Source organism: Esox lucius, chromosome 15, assembly GCF_011004845.1.
Source record: "Esox lucius isolate fEsoLuc1 chromosome 15, fEsoLuc1.pri, whole genome shotgun sequence".
NCBI lineage: Eukaryota > Metazoa > Chordata > Actinopteri > Esociformes > Esocidae > Esox > Esox lucius.
This window is the reverse complement of record NC_047583.1, coordinates 23,648,404-23,670,167: the sequence shown is the minus strand read 5'-3', so window position 1 is coordinate 23,670,167 and position 21,764 is coordinate 23,648,404. Positions and strand designations below refer to the sequence as shown.

Below are 21,764 nucleotides of genomic sequence, written 5' to 3'. Positions count from 1 at the left end.
AGAAAACCTTGCTCTCTAGGAACAAGGTTGAAGTCATCTGATGGAGCATTGATAATTAAACACACCAATAAACATTGCTTACAGTGAGTCTACATTACCAATTAAATAACTATTGGAGGTTGAAAATCTACATGGTGTAATAAAAAACTACGTAAAATGCATTACTTTAAACCCTTTATCCATGGTAGTGGTGCATGCATCAAACAGTCATACATTTATTCAGCTTATGTAAATGTTCAAACACCCATAAAAGATGTTTGTTTATTGTGTGTGTTGTTTGTCTGAGTGGCACATGTATCTTCCAGCCCATGCATTATGCTACAATGGAAGCCTATTCATTGACATTATAAATATAATACTGGTTTAGTAGTATGTTTCAAACTAATAAATAACTGGATGTGGGAGATATATTAAAGCCATGGAGGAGTTTGAAGGTAGCTGCCATTTTTCTTCTTGGTCCCATCATTCTTTCCTACAGCAAGCTAATCACAAATGTCTCATATAAAAAATAAACATGTTACTAAAAGACTAATGTAAAAACAGCAATAGTACAATACACAACTACACGTATTTAACACTAACTACTAAACATGTGCAATGAAAGTTAATGGTTGGTTCTTCATTAGGCAACGCTGTGCTGTGTTTGTCTGTCTGAATATATAGAGTTGCAGAAAGCCTGAAACATTCCCAAAATTCATAGCTCGATTTACAGAAATCCCGGTTTAATACTTCATGGGTCTTCCCTCAAAATTCCAGGAATCCATCAACTATTATATAAAAACCATGAAAAAGAATAATGTGTGAGTAGACGACAGCTTGATAGAACCAGAGGGAAGCAGGATCCTCAACAAGCCATTCATCTGTCCGCTTCCCATCACATCACATCGCCTGTCTGTCTGTCAGTAACACTGGGGGTGTGGCACATCCAGACTCCCCCCTGGTCACCTCATCCAAGCTCCCCGACTCATGCCACCTATCGGGGGCATCCCAGGGGGCAGCGGGGGCGGTACCTGGCTCTGTCCTCCAGGGGGCGGGGGATAGCTGCTAGGGGGGATGCCCACCCCGGGCGGGTAGTCTCCGTGCCCCGGGGGCATACGTGGAGGGGGCGGGGGAGGGTAGCCGTGGTTGTACCCTGGCGGGGGGTAGGCGGGTGACGGTGGAGGGAGGCTGGGCGGAGCGTAGGCAGTGGGGGGCGGGGGGGCCGGGTGGGGGCGGGGCGTTGGTGGGGTAGACATGGCCGTGGTAGGCCAGGGGAGGGCCGTAGGACGGGGGGATGGCACTGTACGATGGCCCCTCCGTCTTCATCATGGACTGGAGGCTCTGGAAGCCCTCCCCTGACATGTAGGAGCTGGACGTCGGGATGCCCATGATGTAGCTGGACGGGGGAGGGGGCGGGGGGCGGTGGGGCAGGGGTGGGGGCTGGTGGAGAGAGGCCGAGTGCGGGGGCGGCGGGGGTCCTTCCGGGGCCTCAGCTGGGTCTCCGGCCCCTGGTTGCTCGACGTCTCCTGGGAGAGGGGCGGACAGGTGGGGGGCTGGACGCTTGCGGTCTGTAGGGAGAACAGGGAAACAGTAGAGTAATAAGAGGTCAGAGGTCAGCGAGTTTGGTTTGGACCCCATTCACTGTGGGGTTGTGACGCCTAGAAGAACCCTCAGCAGACCCAGACAAATAGCTCATTCTGTAACGGCTGTGTGTTCTGATCCTTTTCAATCTATTAAGCATCCTCGCCAATATACAGGTAACAACCAGCTAGATGCTAGGGGTGTCTGTCAGAGCTCTGGGTGTACATGCCTCCATCCTGCATGAAACACTGGGATTTAATTAGAAAAATCAATGGACTAAGCCTGGTATTTTATGGACTAATGGAGTGTTTTCTTGATTCGACCGGTAAATGTGCATCTAAAGCCAGGCCAAACGCCCCTCCGCCTCTCAACCCCATGTATATACCAGCAGCACTGGAGTGGACCAGGGTGTGTCTGATATTAACACCCATTTCCCTAAACACACTACAAAGTCTGGACCAGGGCCCGTGGACCTTTACAGGGACTCACCCGATGGAGGTAGCGAGGTGGGTGGTGGGGGCATCGGAGGCTCCAGTCGAGGGATCTTGGAGCCCAGCGGCTCTGGAGGAGGAGGAGAGGTAACAGTCACAAACACACTGTTAGGATTCATGCAAATCACCGTCAGCCGTGTGCTTCCATCGATTCAGCTTCTGTCCGGGACAGGGCCTTTTGCTCACCTGGTGCCTTGCTTTCTTCTTCAGGAGATGTCACCTAGTGAACAACAAGGAAAACGGGCGTCACAACTGCTCCGTGCAGTGAATTCGGTCAAGACAGCGGCGCGTTCGCCGACAAGGAGCGTCGGCTGGGCGTCTGACTCACGTGGGCTCGTTTGAGGTGGCGGGGAGGGCTGGTCTGTGGCGAGGCCTTCTTGCTGAGTGGTGGGAGGACGGGGGGGCTTGGGAGCGGAGGCTGCTGGGTGAGTGGCTGCTGGGGGGTGGGGATGGGGGTAGTGGGGGTCTTCTCGCTGGGGGTTTGCGGCATCTGCTGCTTGCCCTGGGAGTACAGGTCTAGAATCTGGTGGCAGATGTCTGCGGAGCGGTGGAGTTGATTAATGAGGGGTGAATTTAGACTGTATGGGTCCAAATACAGTTGACGCTAAAATAAACAAACAGTCATGAAAATTAGGTGAAAAGGGGTGAAAGACTTCTACATACACATGGTTTTTCACCTAAAGAAATGACAAACCCAAACCAGTGCCTACCTTCCAGCAGCTCCACTGGGACATCCTGGACAAACTGCTCCCACCACCGCCGCGAAGACTGCCGGGACGTCCACTCCTGGATGTCGAACTTACACAGCCGGCCAGCCAGGTACATGACTGCCACCGCTATGATCTCTGGCTCCCACTGAAGGGACAGCATGGTGCACAGACTGGGGGTAGGATAGAGTCAGTCAGATTGGCTGTGGGTCAAGGGACAAGGGTGTATAATCCAAAAGCATCTCAGAAGTAAAAATGTGCTGATTTAGGATTAGTTCACGTCTTTTAAATTGTACTTAACAGGGAGGGGGGGCCTGATTGTAGGATTGCATTTCTACAAATGAGAAGATCAGTGGTGTGAAGGCGGTATATTGTGGAACCGCTTCTTTACCTTTACAGTTTGTAATTGTAAAAGCAATGGCGCCATCTAGTTGAGATTTATAATGGTGCATCAAGTTGTGGCTGTAGTAAACATTTCTTAGATAGACTTTTGTCTATCACCAATTGGTGGTTGGAGAACTCTAAACATATTTAAAGCCTTGTTTACACTCTGAATTCGGTCCAAATGAGCTCAAATCAAGAAGACTTTCCCTACTACAATTCAGACTGGTGACATTATCAATAATTTTTTTATTCAAGATTGTCCATAAGCTGTTGGTTCCAATAGACGGCTAGTAAAGCTGAGTGTGCAGAATCTAGGGAAGTAATTGGGTAAAGCAAAATATCCTATTTTGCAATATTGCTACATTCTTGCGTGATTTTGGTTAGGAAACCAATACTTTGTATGCAATAACTCTGCTTTGCAATGCACACCTAAACAATGCAAGATTTTCTGGCAATGGATAAAGTAATAGACGTAGTCCACTATGATTGTAACATTTTAATTTGGGTACTGAAACCGCTCCACAGGCTTCCATTGCCCTGCGAGTCGGCTTCCATTGCCCTGCCAATAGTGTTTCATTGCCCTGCCAGTCAGCTTCCATTGCCCTGCCAATTGTGTTTCATTGCCCTGCCAGTCAGCTTCCATTGCCCTGCCAATAGTGTTTCATTGCCCTGCCAGTCGGCTTCCATTGTCCAGCCAGTCAGCTTCCATTGCCCTGCCAATTGTGTTTCATTGCCCTGCCAGTCAGCTTCCATTGCCCTGCCAATAGTGTTTCATTGCCGTGCCAATAGGCTTCAACTGCCCCTGTTCCTGTGGGGAGTGGAAATTACAACCGGAGTTTGAACAGGTGAATTAGTAAACCTGTGCCCATATAAGGAGTACATCTACCTGGTAAATAGTATTTACAGGAACTCCACTTGATACGGTAATTAGACACTTTTTAAATCGGGTTCTGCGACAATGAAGAAGAGCGCGGGCAACAACAGTGGTTGGATCTGTGTAAGGTTCCTAACTGTATAAAGCTTACCGATGACAACTTTCCCTTCCGAAGAGGAGCACTAGCACTTCTTGCTTAAATGGAATTTGAGAAAAGTCTGCGGGTCATTCAGAGAATGCAGCTAATTTAAAAATGTCCAGTGTTTTTCTGTTGGGTCCATATTACCGCGGCGCTCCGGCATGGAATAAACAGAAGCCACAGCAAGAAAAAATGAATTCCCGATGTTAACTATTTGTCTGACACATTAATTGCGTTTTCTTGGTATATAGGTAATGTGCCCAGTTACAACACTGTTCTTACATTTATTGAGCTCTTGGGGCTTTTGTATTCATGTGCAACTTGGGAAACACAGAGCACATTCTCCTTGTAGTCTGAATAAGCCAATGCATCCAGCTCACTAAGCAGACATGCCGTGTGAGCATCTTCAGAGTGTGCATGTTCTTCAGTAGGGGAGAGAGAGGGAGAGAGAGAGAGAGAGACAGCGCAGCAACAACATGTGCAGTACCGAAGTGAATTGTTGGAAGATTACATTTCCAGCGCAAGATCATTTTCACCCGAAAATCTCTTGAAGTCAGAGTTTCAGATTTTTTCCTTGTTTTGATGTTAGTTTGAATTTAGACTGCGACTGCTGGCAATGACGTAAAATGACTACAGGTCAGTCCGATTCTGGTCAACTAGCAAGTGGACAGACACAGGGAAGGGCTGTTGTCTCCGTTGCCACGGTAACCTTGTTTCAGGCAAAGCAGATTTTTTTTTTGGCTTAGAGTATACTTTTATTCTTTTTTTGTGTCATTACACATAATCGTTCGTTTTGTGTTTTATGGTGTAAATGGATGGGGTTGGCTGACAAAACTAGTGGCTGGTCGATTTTGAATCTACCTGGCACATTTGCTAGTGAACCAAAATGTTAATGTTAACACCCTGCCTAGAGGAATTAAGGGCTTTTAAGGTAGCAAACTGTTTGTATGATTACATTTATGTTTGTTGAAATTAGAAGCATTGTCAGAACCACCATTTTTTATTTAATTCATGCCAAGGCATGCCGAATGACCTAACATCGGTATTGGCATCGGACGATTGTGCTATATGAATATCGGCTATTATTGGCCAAGAACTCTGTCATCCCTTGTAATTATGTAAGTTAGACTCTTACCTGTCATTCACAAATGTCCAGGCCATCTGAACTAGCTTCTGGACTTTGTTCTTATCACCTGAAACAGATCGGAAATACTTCAGATCTGTAAACAGAAAGAGGTGTATGAGTGCAGGGGTAGTACACATTTAGACCGTGTAAAATCTTAGACTTGATGTTTACATTATTGTAGATTAAATGTTGGACCTGATTCACACTACATGGTCGACCCGTGACTCTGTACTGACTGGGTTCATATTTCATCTCTGTTGTTGTGCTTTTCAGCACAGTTCCAGCTACTACTGTGAACAGGTGACCAGGCCAGCTCACCCTGTAGTGTGAATTAGGCATACTCAATCCATGTACCTTTGAGCTGCTTCGCGTAGCGGAGCAAAAACTGGTATGGGTGCTCCACCTGCAGATCAAACTTAATGGTCTGCAGCAGGATTCTCTCCAGCACCATCACCTCCTCCTGTACAGGAATCACAGTCATGAAAAATTTTGTAACTAACAAGTGTTTTTAGAAACAGACTGTCCTTCCCAGGGAGGGAAATATAATTAACGACATGGTCAGGGGTCACAAAGCATTGTATTAGCAATTTACAATGAACTAAATACAAATATTTGCTCCGTTTTCAGCCGTGAGTTGTGACAGTAGGCCTGAGAGCTTACACATTTAAATGATAAGGGGGGACATTCCAATACTAAAAAAGACATGTTATGAACTACAAATGAACACATCAAGACCAAAGTGGGAGGCTTTAAAAAAAGTAAACCCATGAAAAGGTTTTCCTTAGCATATGGTACCAACATGTGGTATGCATTTATTACTGCCATTTTTCCCCAGGCACCAAGCTAAACTCTCACCTTTGGGTCATCTCCAAACTGGGCAAACTGTATGTCGTTCAGAAGGCTGCGTGCGGTCTTGATTATGTCTTTGCATTTCTTTGGGGTCTCTTCCACTTTACCGGCCAGGAATAGACAACAACCCCCAGTCACCTGTATAGACAAAGCATATACACATGATGAATACTGGATACCCTGTTCAACCTGAAAGAACAATTACCACTGTAAAGGGTTCAAAAGCACAAGTTTTACAGGGTGTGAATACTTACATATCTGGGAAATTGCTTGAAGGAATGGAACATGTAGAATCGATGGAAGTAGATGATCCCTGTAGCCAATGTGTCATAGTGTCTGGTCACAAAGTTAAGCATCTAAAGAGTTACTGTAACATTTATAAGGATAATTATTCATACTTAACTGATAAACCTGACTAATGGATCGTACTAATTATTAAACAGAACCATCAATTTTCTCAAATAACCAAACAACCAACAGGCAAAGTTACATTGTGTTTCTGGACTATTTGTAGGTTTGCTTAAAAAATATTTTAAAACATGCTTGCAACTAGACACGGGGCTTTAGACAACATACTGTTTATGTTTGACAGAATCGAGAATGGGGAAAGTATTGCAAATTCCAGGCCGGTTGAACATTCATCTGCTACGCTTTACACCTAAATATAAATTGTGGCTAAACAATGAAAAAGGAAGGATACAGTCCCAGGCGCGTGCCCACGTCGAAGATGAACCGAGCCCCCTCTCTTCGGTACCGGGCCTCGGTGGCCGGGTCTAGGCCCTCGGACTGGGAGGGGGTGTGAGCCAGGTCCTTCTTGTCCCAGTACCAGCATGGCTTGATGTGATCCAGACTTGCAGCTGGATTTCCAGGGATCAAATTCTCCCTGTATTCTTTCATTAGCTAACGATACTAGATTGTAATAGCTGGCTAGCTAGCCACTGCACACACTACAGTACCCCGATATCAGCCTCTAAAGACAATAATTAATGATTAAAGGATGTAGCTAGTAGTAACACTGCGATGCTATCTCTCTTATATGAACAATTTTATATAGCTAAAGCTTGCGGCAGAAATACACAAAAATAGTTTAATTAAAATATATACACTCGAATTGAAGTGTAAGGAACCATAGCTATCTAATTCATATATACAAAATAATATATATATATAATATATATATGTAATATATATATATATATATATATATATATATAACAATTCACCACACAAACATCGGGGCGGGCACCTTATTCAATTTCATATTGTCGATTGGCATCCTTTTCAACAAATCATGTCGCAAATATCTTAACCATTTTTGGTCATTGTAAACCCCTAAAGTAAACCACCAATCACATACCACGAATGGGGTGGGTTTTGTGTTTATGTGGTGAAGCCGAACTTGCTATTCGCGAGTGACTGACTGACTTATCGTGTAACCAATGGTATGTTGACATTTGAACCAATCCGCATGAACAACCCGTGAAAAAAATGTAAAATAGATTTTGAACCAATAGTCAAACAATTGAAGAAGCACATCATTCCAACCAGCCAATCCGAATAAAAAAAGAGAACTTTGTTTATGTGGGTGTACTCCAAGTAACGTGGGTGTAAAACGTTTGGGCTCCAATCAAACAGTTAGAATACCGTGTAACAGGCGTGGCTCGCCCAAATCAACATGTTAGGTTTTACACCCTTACCTTGTGGAGAAGAGGTTAGGATTGAATTCCAGTTTGACAGGAGAGAAACTAGTGCACTCAATTATAAGGTAGGTAGTTTTGAAAAACAATGTTATTAACAAATATTGGCATGCAGTTACTGGTTGATATTACTAGACATTCTGTTTACCATTTAAAACTTTACCTGACATTCCTGCATTGCGGACGAACGTCGCTTGCAAAATTTACGAGACTAGTTAGCAAACGTGCTAGCAATTGTGCGTTACAATTTTGCCTTGTTTAAACCAGATTGACGTTAATTGTTTGTTCTCTATTCAAAGTTTACTATACATAATTTTGCAAAAGCTTACTGGTTTGCTAATATCGTTCCATTACATGTTTTTGAATGGACTCCGTTCCTTACTACAACCAAGACCGTTAGCCTAGCCAGATAGTCCAATTAGATTGCTTGTTTGATGGGCGTGATTCAGCTAACAGGGAAACTAGCTACTGTGCCTAGCTAAGTGTCTGTAAGATAATTACTGTACCTCACAACCTTCTAAAATAAACGAGATAGCTAAGTGTAACAAATTTAATTGGAAACAGAACCTATGCTCTGATATAGCCCTTTTTATTTTCACTTATTTACAATTACCGCAAAATGGCATTTAACGTTACTGTAAAGCATTTGTCTTATTTTACCGAAGTTAAAACATGCTATAGTTGGGTAGCTAATTAGTAAATTATTCAGTACTTTGTCACCCATTTAGTAAATTTTCCAAATTGTGCTAGTTTGTCTTCATAATCAAAGTTTGTCGGACATGTTCACTGAAGATCAGTCCAGGTCTCACCGCGATTTATTTTGTAAATGCAACTTAATATCGCCTTTAGACAGACTACTCACAGATAGCCCTGCACTGGATGTTTGTTATATCTGAAGCATCAGGTCGTTATTACGACCTCCCTACGGCAGAGGGGATAATCGTAGGACAGGCCCATATTTCGACGATTTTCTATCGACCTCAGATTTCAGTATATTTCTGTTCCCAAAAGTACATTTACACTTACCCGTAAAATCGCATTGTTAAGCATTGCAGGGCGAATTGAGCTGTTACACAAGCGCGCTTTGCAGAGCAGGCGTTTACTACGCAAGAACGAACCCAGTATGAACTGGTGTGCTTGTCTCTGCCCACTTCCTTTAGTTCTGCCCACACTACTTAATCGGCCTCAGATTGGAAACGGCGGCATGTGGGCTATCTTGGTTGAGTTATTCAAATCCTTGAACTCAGGATGTACAACGGGTTTTCGTCTCGTAGAGGAAGTGCTAAAACAACCAATGACATTGTCGTTGCAGTGAACAAGTAGTAGTAATGTAGCTGTCAGTTATTTTAATAAACGATTATTCTATTCATAATATGCTCAATTATTCAAATAATGCACGTAACAACACATGAACCGCTTATTTAATATTGTTCAAAAAATTTGCACAACAATATTACCAGGAAAAGTCTCACGCAGGAGTCTCACACCGCCTCACTCTTCACTGAAGGCAAGTCCGTTATTAAACGGTTGTATACACCCAACAAAAAACAAGAATGGGCCTGTGTTTCGTGAGAAAAGATCCAAGATGATTTCATATGGATATATATGGATTGCCTGTCTAGTGGTTTTGCTTAATTTATTTCATGTTAATAGATTGATTTTCTTTTAACTAATACAGTAAAATCTTAGAAATTGATACATATAGAGTTTATTTTTAAGTATTGAGAAATGTAGAAAAGAAAAAGAAATCTTGAGTAATACATTTTCAGATTGGCATTGGTGTGATCCCTACTATAGTGCAATACAGACAATTTACTGGTACAATTTGAATTTGTCTTCACTAGTAAGAGCATCACAGCAACACATTTGTTCCTTTATCTTAAAACCAATTACCTTTTGTAGTTTTTCTTACCAATGATTTAGTAATCCATATGTCTATAGTCATTTGTTCCATTTTAATAAAAAAATTTAATAAAAATTAAGTTGATTAAAATTATGTAATAGGTAACAAACCTAGCATGCAAGGAAACTTAAGTTATAACAGCTGATTAGCTGACTGACTGGGTCTAAACACAATCGTCAAAAAACAATCTTATATATTAGGGGTATTGAGATGACATGTTTCAGTACAGATCATTGTTTTTGTAGTTATCTTTTCGAACCAGCAGTCCCAAAGCCTGAGGAGGTAAATATAAAGGCATGTTTCCGACCTGACTGGCTGTAGCTGCCAGCCTTCCCAGATTAAGCTGCTATTATATCACTCATGTCTGCCCTGATATTGCTGAATGCCAAAAACACTAAATGCATGAACTAGAGGCTAGTATTTTAGAACCGACGACCGCAACTGTGGAAATGCTCTTTCTGAACTTCACCATGTTGGAGAACGTGCCCGTACGATACTGCCAGACTAGTGGGGAACTGTGTACTACAGAGACAGAAATGTTTGGCTATAGTTGTGTTCACACAAGAACATTTTCAGTAGTACTTTTTTATTTATTCATGATTGTCGTCACCATGCCCTCATCAATGGACGCCTCAGCTGGCGCAGGTGGAAATCAGATAGGTGTCACATGACCATGTGACTGCTCGACTAATAAAATCTATTGACCAACTGCCTCTGCCTTTGACCAATAGTTTGGTTGGTAGGCAACCAGTTGTTCCTGCACAACTTTACCTGCAACATAGTCAAACACGTGATGGTGTACACGTGTTAGTTTTTTTTTTTTTATTGCTCAATGCGCTTATCTGAGGTGTACTGTTGTTATTTAAGTATATATTTCTAGACACGCAGAGACCCAATCGGAATTCCACACTGAGATCCTTTATTTTCAAGTGCCAATGTGCCAATGGAGAAAGCCAATTCTGACTGCCCACATCATGCTGTACTGTATCGATACTTCTACTTGTTTGGTCTGGTGAGTCTATACTTGATTGTGCTAGTGGAGTGTTCTTGGCTTCCATTCAAACAGTGTTTTAAACCCAGAGTCGCGACATGGGGGCAACTCTGGGAATGTTTGCAAAGCAGACCTAACGGATCAGTTCAGTAGTAGTGAAATTGTTTTTGCTTGGTTGTTTTTTCTTGTTTTCTAAAAGCGACCAAGATTTGCAACATAGTCCTATGTAACTGAAACCGTCATTACAACCATGTGGAACTGGCAAATTGAAACTTTAAACTTGTTTGTTGTGACATGACCTGGTGCTGTGTTTTTGAGCATGATTTGTGAATTCCTCGTATCGCCTGCAATGGGTTTTCTATTAGAGATGCACTTCTTCAGTATTCTGGTACTTCAGAATATTTGGTAACATGTTTAAGATGTAACCTGTTAGTGATGTGATTTCATGTAGGCGTACTGTTTAATATCTAATCCCAATCGCTCCTGAAGGCTGGATTTCCCCTTATATCTAGCCTCAGATTTCCCCTCTGGTTGTATGTGTGAAAACACGCTACTTGGTTTAAAAAGCGGCGACTACAGCCTACAAAGTCAGTGGCGGTCAGTTTTGGTACAAGGTTTTCTCACATGGTGTGTGTAAATTTAGCTTCAGGACCAGGATTCCACTCTACTGGACACTGCATCGTACTGTGATCCAGCTGTCCTCCCTCCCTGTCTGACCCTGAACCCTGCTGGGAGCTCTTGGCTAAGTCACAGAGCTGTCTAGAATGGACTTGAGTGTCTCAAATGTCCCATCCTTTCCCCCCATATAGTACACTTGTTTTTCCGGTGCCTATGAAGCTGTGGGCATATGTAGTACACAGTGTAGATGTTTAGGACGTGACCCAGTGAGGGGCAGTTTGTTCTGTTGGTCGGTCTGTAGTTGAAAGCCTCAACAAGCAGCTGTCCCACTCTCTGTCATTCACAGTCACTCCCAATATCACTTAGGCCAAAGGGTGTGGCAGCTCAACCTTATTTACACTGACACGTGTGCAGTGACAGGCAGGCAGGCAGGCGCGCTAACTGGCCATCCGTTTTCCTCCGGAGGGAATGTGTTGCCGGGAGGCGGACAGCTCCTGTACTCACCGCGGTGTTGCTGGACTGGCCGAACTTCAGCTTTTGCCAATAAAAGCGAGAGGAGACAGAGGGGGAGGAAGGTGGATTGTTCTACAAAGAACCAGAAAGGATTGAGAGAATGACAGCGAGAGGTGGTGGAGGAGTGGGTAGAGAAAGCTGGGTGAATAGAAGCAGTGAGGCAGCTGCATAGTGAACATGGGAATAAACATGACTCCTAAGATGGCTGGGAGCAAATAGTCAAAGGTCCAGATATGTAATGCTAACTGACTGTCGACTCTACTACCCCAACTATTTAAAGCCGTCAGTACAACTGTGTAAAGCCTTGGGCAGCCGAACACTGCGCAGTTAAAGGAAAAAGGGTGACATTTGGTGTCCTGGCCTCTGGTCAAATGAATCCTTGAATTATTTAAAGAGATGTTTTACTTCCTCTGCATTTTCAGTGTACTAGACCAGGCATGTCCTCTGGTGTGGTCCTGTGTTTCCTGTTTGTGACTCCATGTTTGTTTCTGCGGCCTGCTCCTAGTTGCTGTGTTAACCAGGCAAAACCACGGGTTGCCACGGCAATACCGTTACTGGTATTCCTTTACATAAGATGGCCACGTTGGTCGCTGTTAGACTGAAAAGTACAGCATTCTAGGATGTTCACCTAGACAGACAGCCTATTGTTTAGGGTTGGCATCTAGAATCAACATCTTTTCATCCAATGGAGACAGTGGTTCATATTATAATGAACCCAAGTGAAGAGGAGGCTATCAGCCAAGCCAATTTTGAGCACAATGCCCTGATCAGGGTGATCACGGGGTCCTGTCACTGCAAACTCATTTTAAAATGCATCATCCACACACAATGTCACTGCAGTTTTCCATGAGAATTAATTCAGTTTTTCAGGAAAGGCTTGTGTTGACCTGCAGAAAGAAAACCCCAGATCATGGATTAATATACCAAACTGTTATATTATCGACCAAGAGAATGGTGAGGAAATGGGAGGTTGATAGTGTCCTAAAAATAGCTGGTCACTGAACATGCATTTTATTTCCATATGAAATATGCCCGGGAGCTTTTACATCAACTCCTCAGAAAAAGAGTTAAAGGGAGTTTTTATAATGCTGTCTTTCCTGCCCTCTAGTGGTTATTACTATTAACTACAGCTTGTGTTTGTCGTCAATCGACTGGGTTTACTTTGTCGTCTGGTTTTTATCACCAATGTAATTATATTGTCGATGGTAAACTTTCAGTCCTAACAATTGGGATTGTCTTTAAAAGCGGAAACAGAAATATGTCACTCTGCCCATTTTTGTTTTTTGTTGGGTGTATACAACCGTTTAATAACGGACTTGCCTTCAGTGAAGAGTGAGGCGGTGTGAGACTCCTGCGTGAGACTTTTCCTGGATGTCTGGGCATTACAAAACTGTGAAACTTCCCCGTTTTATTTGAATATTTTTGGAGTGACTGTATATGAAAACTATATGTATGACCAACGGTTTGTTGAAAGACCGGTCAGATCTCGGTCTCATCTTGGTGGGTCGAAAATAACATGGAAAAAAGCCACCTGCCGCGGGAGACGGATGTTCAGCTCAATTTGGCTGTTGTTTGTGCCGGAAGTGATAATAGCCTTTCCTTAGCTGTTTCTCTTACTTTTCATTGTATTTGCTGGCGTGGAGTGACTACAACCATCTGGGATATTATTCCAATTGAAATTTGATTCAAGTAATTTTTTGTCTCTCCCTTTTCCCAAAGCATCTGTTTTAGGTGAGTGACTGGTTTGTTCCTGTCTGTCGTTCTTTTCTCAGCTTTAGCTCTGTGTCCAGTTGCACCATGGGTAAGAAGAGTCGAGTGAAGACTCAGAAGTCGGGGACCGGAGCCACGGCTGTTGTTTCGCCCAAAGAGATGATGAGCCTCATATCTGAGCTCCTACAGAGTAATTACCCAGGCTGCCTCCCAATATCGCCCTGTAATAGAGTGTGTTTGACTAAAGCATGTTCAGACTACTTTTTGACATAGATGCACTAACTCCACCGAAACAATGTAAATACCATAAAAATTGACCCCCCCGCCCCCCATTACAAATAGCAATATATTTAGGCAGTCGTTTTACATGTGTTATTAATGGTAGTAGGGCTGGGTGATAGAGCAGGAAAAAAAATCATCACAATATTTTTTCACCATATTCAGTCTATCCATAAATATTGGAATAGGAATAATGCGTTGCTGTGTTTTCACGTCAGTTATCTGAAATTGATATAGTTTTATTGCCACGCCTTAATTCATGTAAAATGTCTTGTAGTGTTTCACCTATCCACTGCGTTATGGCAAAAATTACTGACTTCGGCCAAAGATTTTTGTGTGCTAGCTACGTTATCCACTTATAGGGAAGGAAGTTGCAGACTTGCTTAACAATATTGTGTTATATTTCATATGAAACAGTTGTACGGTTTAATCTGTGAAACAAGCTGTCTGATTACAGTATGTGACCCCATCCCATGTCTGTCCGGTTAGAGTGCAGCAACGCTGCCCCTTCTCCAGGGAAGGAGTGGGAGGAGTATGTCCAGATACGAGGCATGGTGGAGAAGATCAGGAAGAAACAGAAAGGTGGGTTGGAACTTGGCTGGATCCGGGGCTACACCGAGTTGTTTAAAACCTTGGATCATACCTGTGTGTGGTCCGCCTCCCAGGTGTGTCAGTGATATTTGAGGGTAGCCGAGAGGAGTATTTCCCTGAGCTGATGGCATGGGCCCAGGAGAGTGGCGCTTCCTGCGAGGGCTTTGAGATTGCTGACTTTCCCGGCGAGGGTTTTGGCCTCAAGGCCACCAAGGATATCAAGGTGGGTCGCAACCTTCCAGCCTTCATCTGTCTCCCTCTTAGATTGTCCGTGGAGGCCAAAAGAAATCAACTATGTCCAGATGTTTAGATGCGTGTAAAACTGCAAAATGTTTCTCAGCTATATGGCAACATGTTAACATTGTATTACCTAAAAAAATCTTACAATATTGTATTGTATTACAGAGAACACTTAATACAAACAGTCAGTTTAAAATCTGATGGTTCCCTGGTTTGTTCAGGCAGACGAGCTGTTTCTGTGGATCCCCAGGAAGATGCTGATGACTGTGGAATCCGCCAAGAACTCTGTTCTGAGTGAGTGGCATTGTACCACTCTGGGTTTTTGTTGAACTATGGTGCGCCATGTGGGCCTTTGTCTGTTTAAAATAACTCTTGGGCACGTTAAATCAGCATTTTGCTCAATGAGCGCTTGATTACAAAACATCGTCATGCAATTCTTTAAAATGCACATGACATTTTTCTGTAGTAGTTACACTATGACTTATAATGCATATGTCACAGGTACTTATTCTATGATATTGGAGGCCTGCTGACCTGAAAGAACTAGCGGAGGACTGCCAATGATGCTCTCTCCCAAAACTATCAAAACGGCATCATCTGTTTCAGTTAGATAACTAGCAAGGTCGTGGTTGGTCATGTTTTGACCTGATCCATGTTAGTACTGCACAAATATGAAGCTAGTATGTAATGATGTTAGTTAGCTTTTTCTTGGGACAACAGGACTAGCAGACGTGTTTGATTTGTCTATGAAGTTATTCTAATGTTTTTAATAAAAAAAATACATAGTTACATCATTGCTTTGCAAAACGTTTATACAATCTGGGTTTTATATTCACTGTCTTTCCATAGGCTCCACACACACACACACACACACACACACACTACAGTGCTCTGTAACCTCCCCTGTCTCCCGCAGGTCCCCTGTACGTCCAGGACCGTATTCTCCAGGCCATGGGGAACGTGACGTTGGCCCTCCACCTGCTGTGTGAGCGGGCCGACCCATCGTCCCCCTGGTTGCCCTACATTAAGACCCTGCCCGGGGACTATGACACACCTCTGTACTATGAGGAGGAGGAGGTACGCCACCTGCTGTCCACCCAGGCCATCCAGGATGTCCTCAGCCAGTATAAGAACACTGCCCGCCAGTACGCATACTTCTACAAAATCATCCAGGTAAGACGGTGCTTCGTCACCAGTTCCCTCCTTCTGGGGCTGTTGAAGAACCAGTCGTGTTGTACCTACCTATTCTATATCCTACCTGTACACGGTCACCCTGCCGAAGGACAGCGCTCTGTCCCTGCACATAATAAGTTGTCTCATTGCACCTACGGTCAGGTACAAAGGTTTTGGTCCCCTTGCACTTCGTTCATATGATGCACTGTTTCCACTAGAAAACGGCATGGCTCAGAACACACAACCCAAGCAACAAACGGGACAGCAACAAAATCGAGACCAGAGGCAGTGTTCTTAGGTATATTGTAGAGAACTGTGTTTCTGGTTCTGTGAGGTGGAACATTAATCCATATAGCCCTCTACAGTAGTCCTCAATGTCTCCCAGCAGTGCGCAAACAGAAACAACCGGTCAAAGACTGTGGCCGACTAAATAACTAACTACACTTTTTGTGCGTAGGCTTGTTCGCCTAAATTGATGGAAACCGCTGTAAAAGGAGTGCTGCATCACTCATCCCTGGCCTTATACTGGGTGGTTTTATAGGCAAAAGACTGTTGAGTGACCTGTCATTGCTGCTCTTTCCTTCATCTGCTCCTAAGCGACTGAGCTGTCGTCAAGCTGCAACTAAATAGAGGGAGAGGCCTGAGTAGTCAGCGGGCTCAACTGTGGTTGTGGAGCACCCAACCCCTGGAGAGGTTGCTGCCGTGCCGTCTTCCTCCGACCCATCACTAAACCCCCAACACCACATATGAATTCCTTTGGTTTGAAGTAACCCATTTTAAGTTCTTCCACCATGAAATCCTATATTGCCACCTGCTAGGTGTAAGTAAGACTTTGGCGGGCGATTCACCTGTATTTTGGAATTGAAGTAACCTATGGTGGTAAATCACTTCTCCAATGCAGTTTGAATACAGAAAACGAGTCATTATCCTGTTTCGTGTCACTGCGCGTACCAAAATGAGAATGTAGAAGTAAAAAAACTAAATTGATGGAAGATGGAAGGTCGCAGCAAAGGGTTGTTCAAAACTGGAGAAAGGATGTAATTTGACTGCCAGAAAAACTCTAACTGCTTTTCAGATGCAGGGTACCACAGTTTTAATTTGCACCGTCCTCTCGTCAACTCCATGAAAGGGGTTTGTGTAGTATGAGACTTAGGTGGGTCACACTGCTTTTGCAGTTTGCCCAAAGAGATTGTGCCATCCTTTTGAGTGAATTTCCTGTGAACAGAAGAGACCAAATTAGGACCGTTTGGTATGTTCAGAAGCCCACCGTTTCTATGTTCAGAAAACCAAACGAAACCTTCAAAGAAAAGAACACCGTCCCCACTGTCAAATATGGGGGAGGTTGAGGGATCTTCTGGGGTTGCTTTGCTTCCTCTGGCACTGGGGTCCTTGAAAATGTAGATGTCATAAAATCTGGCGAGTATCATGCCAATATCAAACCTAGTTTCAGGAAGCTGTGTCTCCTGTAAAGGCCATGGGTTCCAGGGGGCGATGACCTAAAAGTTCATTAAAAAAGCAGCCTTGAATGGTTCAAGAGAAATTGCTGGACTGTTCTGAAGTTTTAAATGATTTAAATGCATTGTAATTTTAAGGGATATATTGGGTTCTAATTTTTTCAAAACAAAGGTTCTGTAAACCTAAAAGTGAAATAAAGAATTTAGGCGACCAAATACTTTTTTTCAATTTCAACGTAATTTATTTAGGACATTTATGTACAGTTATTTGAAGTGCACGGTTTAGCACAGGTTTTACACCCACAAAATTCATTTAAAAAGTGTGTAATTTGTCACTGAGGGGCATTATTTCTTAGATTTCTGTGGTATGGTCTTTGTGCCAGGTGGTATTCATTTGAACTTTGGAAACTTCAATCATTGCCCAGTTCTTAGTGTTTAAAAACTCCCTCATCTAAAGCCCGGTATTGTAAGTTGGTTTATCTGCTAAAGAAAAATGTCTTACTACAGCTGTATAACATTCACCTTGAAGCCAGGTAAAAAGTAACTTTTTGAGCTGGATTCGTTTGGTTTATGTTTAACTGTCAGTCATTGCTCTTCTAAAAGGTTTCCAGCTGTAGGGGAATAGGAGAGCAGCTTCAGCATGGCCTCTTGCACCCAATTTCTGTGGGCCTGATAAGCTGGTGATGCCATAGAGGGGCAACCTGTCCTGTTGGACCACCGCATGCCCAACAGGGGGAGCAGTTTCACCTCTTACTGCTCTGTCTGATGAACACTGGTGAAATGTCCCACCCTGCTCCCTGTAGTATCCTGGATATACTTATTAACCAGTATGGCCTTAGAGGTGTGTGTTTGTGTATATATATATTATATTATATTATATATTATATATATATTATATTATATTATTTATATTATATATATATATATATATATATATATATATATATATATATATATATATATATATATATATATATATATATATATGGCAGACCAATTCAGGAGTAACTGACTCCCTTCCATGCATTTCTATTGTAAGGATTTAAAATCCTCACACAAGGAGAGTGGTTTTTAGGTGAGTAACAAGAACACATTTTATACTGCGTTTATTTTGTGGCGCAAACACGTCCGCACCCCATGGATCCGCGTTGCATCAACGCCCCCCAACAGAGAATGCTAGTATCTTCCTGGGTCGGCCTGCAGTGCCTACCCTGCCCTTAATTGGGACCTCGTTTGGAGATGTATTTGAGGGCTCCCAGAGATCAGCTCAGGGCCGAGGCCAAACATACAGAGGTGAAAAGGTAGGGCTAGAAGACTGAGGTGTAGGACGATGGCTAGCAGATGGAGAGTGCACAGGCTGCTGAAATTATGACCGCAGTTGTCCAATCCTTCCGAACCCTCACCGGTAGGCTGCCTCCCCAAAACAGGGTTTGTCTTTTGGTTTTGATTTATCCCTTGCCTCCCCCCTGCACTTTGGTTTTTGTTAATTAAAAACCCAGCAGGGCCCTAAACACGTCCTCTGTGTCTGTTGCCTGTCTCTCTCCCCATTAAAATGTCTTAGTTATGCTGCGGATGATGTATTAAACCACTCACACATCAATCTAGTTGTATTTCTGAACTTAGGTGCAGGTCAGGAAGGAAACATTTTAGGGGTGTCACCATTGCTTATTTTAAAATGGCAACCTAGTTTGTAAGTCACAGAAATACTTAATTTGATCTAAATGCCCTATGTTCAGGACAAGTCAAACACAGCACTGATTAAGTGCCTCAATGTCAAGCATGGTGGTGGCTGCATCATGGTGTGGGGATGCTTGACATTGGCCCTGACTGGGGTGTGTTTCTGGATAACAAAGAAATAGAACGCATACCCTTTATGAAATTGTATGCACTTACCGTTGTGGTGCTCTGGATAACTGTAAATTAAAATGTTTTAAATGTAATACAGATAAAAATAAATCAGCCAGACAATAACCAACAACACTGTTGTTGCTTTCCAAAAAACACTGTTCCTGTGTGTCTATGGATCATTACGTAAGATGACAGCTTTTGTTGATGTAAACTGTAGTAAGCCATATTTACCACAGCATATACCACATGATGGTGTCACATTTTTGGAGGAGCGTTATTGTTTTTTGCAATGTGCCACTAAACTTTCAAATGTTGGAATTGGCAACCAGTGCATTTGTTTTAAAGGTTGATGCCAGTACATCCGCCCTCCAATGCCGTTTAGTTTAATAGGTCCAGTTTATCAGTGGACAGCTGTACCTTCAGTGAGGAAGACGGAGAGACAGTGGTATTACAGTTTATGAAATGGCGTAAACTCAAAACCGATATTGTGATGCAAATCTCTCTGCCAGTATGCTAATTTGAAGTTATTAACTGACATGTTGAAATGAGGTATTCATTGCAGCTCTTCCTTTGATCAAACCAATGAAGACTGGGTGTGTGTCCCAAATGGAGCCCCATAACCTATATAGTGCCTAAGAGCCTTCAATCTCTGGTCAGAAGTAGTCCACTCTGTTGGGAATAGGGTGCTGTTTGGGACACTGAGTAGACAACTCTCTTTAGGGTCTGTAGTCTTTGTTATCAAAGGGATTCAAGGAGCAATAAAGATAATCTCTTTCTGCAAATTATTTTCCCATTCTTTGTTTGGGAGGCTTTCTGTCTGTCATTAAATAACTGTCAATTAGGCAGAAAAAACATTCAAATTTCACATTACTGTCAAGATAAGACATCAAATATTAAATATTCATCTGGCAATAGTTAATGTTTGTCATTGTCTCTTGGCAGATCTGGACTGGTGCATGTTGACATGTTTTTGATTAAATGTTTGTTAGTTTTCAGTTGAAGGTAGATGGCTAATGAACTAGAATGTTTTATTACTAGCCCAATTCCTCCATTCTTTAGACTATTCAAGGAAGTAGATTTTTTAATGTTTACTGTGCTTTATATACCTCATGAGAAACACACATTCTTGTCAGGACCTATACATTTGTCTTGCTAATTACTTATTAGTAATCAATTATTCACACACATCCCCAACTATTTAAAGCATTTCTATGAATTCGATTACCACATTTTATTCTCATTGTCTTTTTTCTTACACTGGACTGAATAGACCGTTACTTGATATCAATGCACTGTTTTGTGGCCTTGACAAATGCTATCAATGTCCTCTAGGTGGTAGTGGTGAGTTGTGTGTTATGAAGGTAATATTTATAGTTCTTAGGTGTTTGTTACCATGTAATATGTATAACATGAGCCCAGTTATTTTACCCTTGTATAATACTAACGGTGGTTAAACCTGAAGACGCTCTGTAATAAGGGAATCATCTGAAAACAAAGTAGTTTTATCATGTGAATGGATGTTGAGCAGTGAGACAGCCAACTCACCCATTATTCTATTCCACCATGTGGTCATGAAGACTTCTCATAGCTGTGACCATCTAGAGTTGGACAGTTAAAGGTTAGGTTCGGGGATGACTCCTCACCTTGTCAACTCTCCCCTTGGCTTGATTTGAGCACTGTTTTCTTAACCGGACATGGTCGTGAAAGGTGTCTGTATGTGTTTCTCCTTTTCACATCTCCTCCCTCTTTCATTATTTTGTCATCTTACCCTCAACTCCTTCCCTTTTCTTTTCTTCCCTTACAAATCCCTTCTTCTCTGTGGCCCTCTCCTCCTCATCCCTTTCTCCTGTCCTCCACTCAGGTGGGGGCTGGTGTCAGTGTAATGACTACTGTCAATGTCAGCCTCTCCCGCTTTCATCCCTCTCGCTTTCTTTTTTCCAAGGCAGGCGGCCGCAGATGACCGGGCTGGAAAATTAGCTTGTCGCATTGGCTTTGAATTGAATTGACCTGATTGTACCTTCCGTACATGTTGAGTGGCTGGGAGACTGACAAAATAGAATCGACCCTCTACCTCCCTTTTCTCCTGTCCATCCCACAGCCCTTCCCTTTGTGATGTGTGTGTGTGTGTGTGTGTGTGTGTGTGTGTGTGTGTATATATGTATATACACATACGACAACAAGTTTACTTGGAATTGGGAAGACTGTCAGTGGGTTCTGGCCTCGGGTTCTGGGCGTCCTATACATATTAACCTCTTGTTCAGGTAGGATGTGATAGGCTGAGTGTAGCAGGTCTTCTGATATGTAACTGACTGTGTGTGTTTTGTAATTGTGGTGTGTTCATAGATCTCATATTGTGACCTCTGTATGCAGCGAATGCAAAGTAACCTTGGATTGTGTGGCGTGATGAGATATGGTTTAGTGTCCCAGTGATATCGTTTTCCTTTCCCTCTGAGGGGCTTCACGTACCTACCTGTCTGTCGAACCTCCTCCTCCAAGGAGGAAGATGAGGAAGATGGATTCGCCTCACTATGAGGGAGGCCTCTGTGTTGGCACAGCATGAAAGAATGATCTATTTCTCAATGCATGCTTATTTACAATCTTAGTTAGAGATTTGATG

At 42.9% G+C, this 21,764-nt stretch overlaps 2 protein-coding genes across 2 annotated transcripts in view; one reads left to right on the top strand and one right to left on the bottom strand.

The window, feature by feature from the left end:
- Positions 1–247: 247 nt before the first annotated feature.
- On the bottom strand, positions 248–8,981 carry LOC105024736 (cyclin-K). The gene is given in 11 exon segments (XM_029125581.2): positions 248–1,199; positions 1,201–1,547; positions 2,050–2,121; positions 2,238–2,271; positions 2,380–2,588; positions 2,762–2,931; positions 5,291–5,348; positions 5,636–5,741; positions 6,137–6,268; positions 6,385–6,466; positions 6,831–8,981. Coding segments are annotated over 11 exon segments (1,665 nt in total). The 5' UTR covers positions 7,028–8,981; the 3' UTR covers positions 248–941.
- setd3 (SET domain containing 3, actin histidine methyltransferase) overlaps positions 7,784–21,764 on the top strand; it is a 26,527-nt gene continuing 12,546 nt past the window's right edge. Inside the window, exons 1-6 of the mRNA XM_010894834.4 lie at positions 7,784–7,895; positions 13,625–13,752; positions 14,331–14,423; positions 14,507–14,655; positions 14,894–14,966; positions 15,589–15,845. Coding sequence (XP_010893136.1) covers positions 13,650–13,752; positions 14,331–14,423; positions 14,507–14,655; positions 14,894–14,966; positions 15,589–15,845 — 675 coding nt within the window. The 5' untranslated portion in view covers positions 7,784–7,895; positions 13,625–13,649. The remainder of the gene's footprint in view (positions 7,896–13,624; positions 13,753–14,330; positions 14,424–14,506; positions 14,656–14,893; positions 14,967–15,588; positions 15,846–21,764) is intronic.